Genomic DNA, 6,739 nt, shown 5'->3' with positions numbered 1-6,739 from the left:
CAAAAGTAGCAAGAGGTTTGAACTGTTTCTGGCTTTTTCCTAAGCCCATCATGAAGTAAAGAGACTGATACTGACCCTCCTGAGTTCACACTTCAGAGCCTATGGAAACATTGGGCATTTACTAAGCCAAGCTAAAACATGGGGATCCCTTGTAACACTAAGTGAAATATGGCTTGTACAGTGATGGGTATGGTAGCATACAACTGGAGAAGAGGCAAGCTGAAACAAAGCTAATCCTGCACAACTGACTAATATGGACAAGTTCTGGTAGGGTCGTATTACAGAATTTACTGTATAAATGTACACTGGATGGAACTTTGCTTTATTAGTAAAAGAAGCCACACCATAAGTCAGTACAGACGTAAAGCTTACATTATCTTTCAACACACATAGCTATGCCCATTCCTCCTCCTATACACAAGGCAGCAACTCCCCGTTTTCCACCCATTCGTTCCAGTGCATGCACAAGAGTGACAAGAATGCGGCAACCAGATGCTCCAAGAGGATGTCCAAGGGCAACAGCTCCACCTTCAACATTAACCTGCCCAAAGTAAAATTTATTGTCAACTGCAAAATATAAACTCTTCAAGCAAATAATGTGCAGCCTTTTCTGTTCTTTCATTCCTTCATTCCAGCTGTCAAGTATGTGATGTGTGACAGATTCTATTCTATACTAAAGCCATGATTTGTTTCTTCTCTATGTAAACCGCTTTAGAAACTTTTGTTGAAAAGTGGTATATAAATATTTGTTGTAGTAGTGAAGTTTTAGTTATTGGAACAAAAGTGAACATGCACCTCCCTTTAAGTCACTCAAAGTCCAAGTGGAAACACACAGTACTTTTCAAGATGTGTTTTACAGAAAGGTCCTGGGTGGCTTCCACAGTAGGACCCTTTAGTGCTATGGAAACAGTGCTCTTCTGCAATCAGAACCAAGATAATGGTGCTGTGCATTCCTTATCCTAGCTCTATATTGCCCATAACAGTCCTGCATAGGCTGCCCCTGCAGACAAGTTCCTCAAGTCTACTCAGAAGAAAATCTCATTCAGTTTCTGAGCTGCTCTCAGCTACCTACTCTTGTTTTCTTGTCCCTTTTCTAAAGCAGCTTTTGTTTCTAAAAATTACTTTCTACTGCCCCCTTGAACTGTTTCCACCATTCTGGACAGCATTCCTTATCTAGCCTTTCTACTTTGTTCTGTTTCTGAGGAGGGAGATGCTTTAATTAGTCTTTACAGCCAGAACAATGGTGAGTAATTAAAGCATACAGACAATTAGTGCCCAAGGGGTGCAAGGAAGCTACCAGAATTTTTTCAAAGGATTTGGGCAGAGGGCTGATCTTTAAGGTTTTTCTCTATAGGGAATCATGGAGATTTCAGCAGCCCTGTAACTACACTTGGGGAGGTGCTGGGGTGGCCCAGAGTGAGTGGCAGTGTAATGAACAGAGGGTGCCAGCCACCCCCATGGGTTTTTAACCCATGGGGTAGAGGGTTCTGTTGTTTCTGAGGTGTTCTGAGTGTAGATTCTCTGGTAGCAAGTGAGCGTGGATTCATGGTTTATATTGAAAATCTCATTTGCTACCAGAGAATCTACTGATGTGTTAGCACTGTAAGATATTCCCCTCGGGATGGAACCACTCTGGGAAGAGCAGAACGTTCCAAGTTCCCTCACTGGCATCATCTCCAAGTTAGGGCTAAGAGAGATTCCTGCCTGCAACCTTGGAGAAACCGCTGCCAGTCTGTGAAGATAATACTGAGCTAGATAGACCAATGGTCTGACTCAGTATATGGCAGCTTCCTATGTTCCTACCCAGCAATCCAAGTTGGATAACATGAAAGGAATTCTGAACATGGACTGCTTCTTAGATCTATTGCTAATATATTTATGCAAAATTATTTTGCTTACATCTCTAGTCCACTACGACTGGTGGTTGAGTCTCTTGAATTTTGAACTTTCTAATTCAGGACATACCTTTTCTGGGTTCAGTTTTAGCTCTTTTGTTATTGCTACACCTAGTGAAGCAAAGGCTTCATTAATTTCATACAAATCAACTTGGTCCACTGTCCAGCCTGCTTTCTCCACCTAGAGAAGAACATAAAATTAATATAATTACAATGGTAAAAAACTAAAGCAATTATTACAAGAAACATTAGCGCTTGTATCTTGACGTTTCGGAAGCACACAACAACCAAATTGATTCCAGAGCACTATTAAAATAAGACACAGCTATGGACTGTTGGTTCCAGTTGCCTCCAAGATTGTACTACTGCCTAATCCTTATTTCCAAGGCTTCCATTAAGTATGGGGAAACATGAAATTTTGTATTTGGTGTCCAATTCTGCATTCTGACTTTCAAAACCTTTTTCCAAAGTAGGCTTCTAGTCCTTAGGGCTTTCACGATAGACTTAAAAGTATTTACATGCACACTGAAAATTGATTAAAGAGCATTCAAGCCTCGTTTGCCATTTATGACAATGTCTGGGCTTTGATCATAAAACAAAAAGACAGGTAAGGCTCAGAATAGGGGCATCTGGATGTGGGAGGGCAGACTACCCCCAATTGAGCCATTCCCATTGAATTCAATGGAGCTGACTCTCACGTAAGTGGGTATAAGGTTGCAGTTTTTGTGCCTCCACCCCAAGAAAAAGCCCTGCAGACACCCATGGTTCAGAACGGTGCTTGGGGGGTGGGGACAGTCACTTATCTGAAGATTGCCCATTTTATTTTATTTATTGGATTTTTGTACCACCCTTCCAAAATGGCACAGGGTGGTTTACAATTAAAACAAAAATTATAAAACAGTATAAAATAGCAATTAAACAATCACAACAATTTAAAAACCCTGAAAACCAGGTTACAACATTAAAACCAATTACAACTATTTAAAAACCCTGGAAGGCTAAACCAAACAAATAGGTTTTAACTTTTAAGGGCTCTCCTGAAGGCCAGGAGTGCATTCCACAGGCCAGGAGCAGCTACAGAGAAGGCCCGCCTCTGAGTCACCACCAGACGAACCGGTGGTAACTGGAGACAGACCTCCTCAGGTTTGCCCTTGGCCCTGCAAACCAGGATCAAATCCGGGCAAGGGCAAACCAGAGTTTGCCAATTTGGAAGGAGCAGCAAACTATGGTTTCCCACAAATCAGGAAGGGAAGGAGGATAACGGAGCACATTAAAGGAAGAGGGAAGGTCGGGGTGGTGGCGGCATTCAGGTAGCACTACATGGCTTGGCATTACAACCAAACTGTGCCTCAGATTTTGCCTTTCCCTTCTTCTCCCTAGCTTTTCAATGCTCCTTCTCCCGATTCATGCAGAAGACAGAGTGTAATGCAAATGAACTATCTGGCTAGTGTTAAGTGTTACATGCACATTACAATGCCTACTTACTGACATTGGAGCTACTTTAAGCCCTTTCAACTGTAAACCTGTGAAAATGCCCTTAGTGTGAGCACTACCTGTTGAACACTCAAAAAGCCAAAGGGGGACTCTGGCGTCAGTCAGGACTTCAGAGGCCTGCTGCAACTTGCCCCTCCCCATGATTAATGGAAGCAGAACTTATGTAAAATAAACAATACAAAAATGTGCTTGATGTGCATCATTCTTAGAGGTCTCCAAGTTGAGTTTTTCTTGCTGCTACATTTGGTCCAGGTTTTATATTTCACCCAATTAAGAGCCCAGCCCAGCTTATTTCCAATGTCTGAGCCAGGGAGCTTTCCAGATTAAACCCTTCAACAGTGTCACTACAGATCTGCTAAGTGTGGTTCTGAACTTCCTGTGTTGTGACACCACAGTCCCTGCGCTGACGGCAAGGTACTGTTCACATTTCTGATTTAATCTTTGCATTATAGTGCTACAACGTTTCAAGTCTGTTGCAGAATAGCTGTATTTCCCTGTTGTAGTTGTGAGATTCTGGGGATCGTTTTCAATATGATCCTGCCAAACCAAAGCATTTCACCTGTTGTAGCGTGTAATCTGGAAAATACCCAGGAGAGCTGAGTCTGACTGCAGTTTGCCTTTGGCTACGGAGCACACCCACCACTCAACCTGGGCCTGAAGTAAGCCCTGCATATTCCAAGTCTGCATATATGAGATGTAGCCACCCCACTGAGAAAATTCTCAATGACACAAAGCATAGCAATAAGCACACAATGGCTGACATCCAGACTAACCCTCTGCCAACACATCAGGTTCTTCCATTGCATGAGGGAAGAGGGGCAATTTTCAGTGAACTCCTCTTCCCACTGCAGCTACCTGTGCCTTCCTAAACTCTGTTCCTAATGGCTGAGGGACCTTCAAGGAGATTGTTGATATGTGTCAGTGGAGGGTTAGTCCTGACGTTGGCCAGTATCTCGGATTTGCTGCTGCCAGTCAGTGTAGACAATACTGAGCTAGATAGCTCAATGGTCTGACTCAGTATAAGGCAGCTTCTTATGGACAGGGTGACATTACTGGACCAACTTGTATTAGAAAGGGCCTGCACACCGCACAATACCCATGTTTCATCTTAGGTTTCTATTCAGGGTTTACTGTTTATTCCAAAAGGGAGCAACTCTGTTCCTAGAGATTACTTACAGCTTTCTTTATTGCTGGGATAGGTCCTGTGCCCATTACAGAAGGGTCGACACCAGCTTGAGCCCAAGACACTATCTGCGCCAAAGGAGTAAGACCCCGTCTAGCAGCCTCCGTTTTTGTCATGAGAATTACAGCTGCAGCTCCATCGTTCACACCTGAAGAAAGAGGAACAGCTGTTCTAAACTTGTTTTTAAAAGAAAATCTAGCACACTGATGGAAAACATTCTGCAGAACGACAGAATGTGCCCAGTCTATAGAAATATTAAAATCTGTCATGCATTATCTTCTGCCATGCTGCTCCCCATGGCAGAAGAAAGTCGTTCAGGAAAGGCTTTGTGGAAATCTAAGGCGCTGAGAGAAGGGATTTGGACTGTGTACCACACAAGAGGTGAGAGAGATGGGGAAAGAGGTGGGAGCTGGGAGTGTTTTTGCTCTGCCCAACTCCAGTTTACTTTCCCCTGCCCTAAAGCCGACCCAACGCTGGGAAACCCTGCATTACAAAAAGAGAGCTGGGCACATTTTGGAGGCATACTGGGCTGGTTCAGAAGAAACATCTCCAGCCCACACAATTAAAAAGGAGACTGTGAAGAGTGTGCACCTTTTGTGGACGTCCCAACACCCTCCTAATTTGTCTCTTTGTCATGTGTGCAAGCTGTTTGTCTGAGTGGCTGCTCTACACCATGTAGCGTGTGGGCCAGGGTCTGAACCAGCCCAGTGGAAGTCTAAGAAACCACCCATGAAATGAAATGGCATTTGTATTGTGTCCCTTCTTAATGCAGCAAGTTTTCTTAGTGGCCTCATATAGGAACGTTTCAACAAACAACAACAGAAGAATATTGAGGGGGGGAAGGCAGGTTGCTTACCTGTAAAAGTCGTTCTTCTTGTAGTCTTCTGTGCATTCACACTTTCTAGACGAAGTGAAAATAAACATTTTGGCAGAGGCCCCATCCCCATGCCTTGCCTCCAAGCGGGAACCACCCCCCACTCTTCAGTCAGAGGTGAACACAAAAGTATAATGATAGAGACTACAGATAGAACTGCAGTGGGGAGGTTGTGTGAATGCACAGGAGACAACAGTTACAGGTAAGCAACCTGCCTATCTTCTGTGTGGTCTCTGTGGATCACATTGAGGGGATGATGAGGAACTCTGGCAGAGGGTGCAGTGGCATTAGCGAGTAGCTAACTGAAGAATGGTTGCCCCAAAGAATGCATCCTTGCTTGCTCGGAGGTCCAAGGCTGGCGTAGTGGTTGATGAATATGGTGGGCTGGCCCCAAGTAGCAGCTCAACAAATAGACTCCAAGGAGAGATCAGCAAAGAAAGCTGCAGGTGTGGCCATGGATCTTGTGGGGTGGGCACAAACCCGGATAGGCAGTGGCCTGTGCGACAGTATGTAGGCAATGGCTGAGGTTATCCATGCTGACAAAATGTTGAGCTAAAATTTGGAGACCCTTACTAGGTCAAGAACAACCAATTATCAGAGATGGCAATTTTCTATAGTCTTTAGTCTTGAGGACGTAGAATGATAAAGCTCGGCAGAGATCAAGTGAAGGCAACCTCCTCTCCTCAGGAGATGAGGGAGGGGGGTAAAGAACATAGAGGCAGATCTCTTGGGAAAGATGGAAGATAGAAATCACTTTAGTGAGGAAGGTAATATTGGGTTTAAGCAGGATCTTGTCTCTACGAAAGGTCAAGTAAGAAACATATTGGAATGTAGGGCTTATAGTTCCCCAAAATGAAAACCTAACAAGATGGCTACCAGAAAGGCAGTTTTGAAGGATTAGTTTTTTAGGGATTAGAGAATGTATATGGTGGAGATGAAGGTATTTCTGCTGATGTCCCATTCCCAAGTACAATGGCTAGATGAAGGAGACGCCTGGACTTGCTGGTGAATGACATAAGCTGCCACTGTGATGGTGTCTGTCATCAGGAGATCATGATGATAAGATGAAAGTGGAAACCCCAAATTGCATTGAAAATGGCCAGGAGTTCTGGATAATTGATGTGGGAGTGGCATCTGGGAACCAGATACTTGAAAGATGATAGTCCTTGCAGTGGGCTTCGCAGCCCCAGAGATGCATCCATGGATACGGTGACATCTGGTTGCAGAGTGAAGGGGCAACCTCATTCCAGAATGACAAGGTCCATCCACTGATGAGCAGTGATGGCAGGCACA

The 6,739-nt window shown here is 44.1% G+C and overlaps 1 protein-coding gene across 1 annotated transcript in view; it reads right to left on the bottom strand.

Annotated features, from left to right (window-relative positions):
* Positions 1-301: 301 nt before the first annotated feature.
* Positions 302-6,739, bottom strand: part of ACAT2 (acetyl-CoA acetyltransferase 2) — a 25,759-nt gene continuing 19,321 nt past the window's right edge. The window contains exons 7-9 of the mRNA XM_053294528.1: positions 4,566-4,720; positions 1,966-2,076; positions 302-541 (exon numbers count right to left, since the gene is read on the bottom strand). Coding sequence (XP_053150503.1) covers positions 374-541; positions 1,966-2,076; positions 4,566-4,720 — 434 coding nt within the window. The 3' untranslated portion in view covers positions 302-373. The remainder of the gene's footprint in view (positions 542-1,965; positions 2,077-4,565; positions 4,721-6,739) is intronic.

This window comes from Hemicordylus capensis, chromosome 1 (assembly GCF_027244095.1).
Source record: "Hemicordylus capensis ecotype Gifberg chromosome 1, rHemCap1.1.pri, whole genome shotgun sequence".
Lineage (NCBI taxonomy): Eukaryota > Metazoa > Chordata > Lepidosauria > Squamata > Cordylidae > Hemicordylus > Hemicordylus capensis.
The sequence above is the reverse complement of the archived record's forward strand: the minus strand, read 5'-3'. Positions and strand labels throughout refer to the sequence as shown.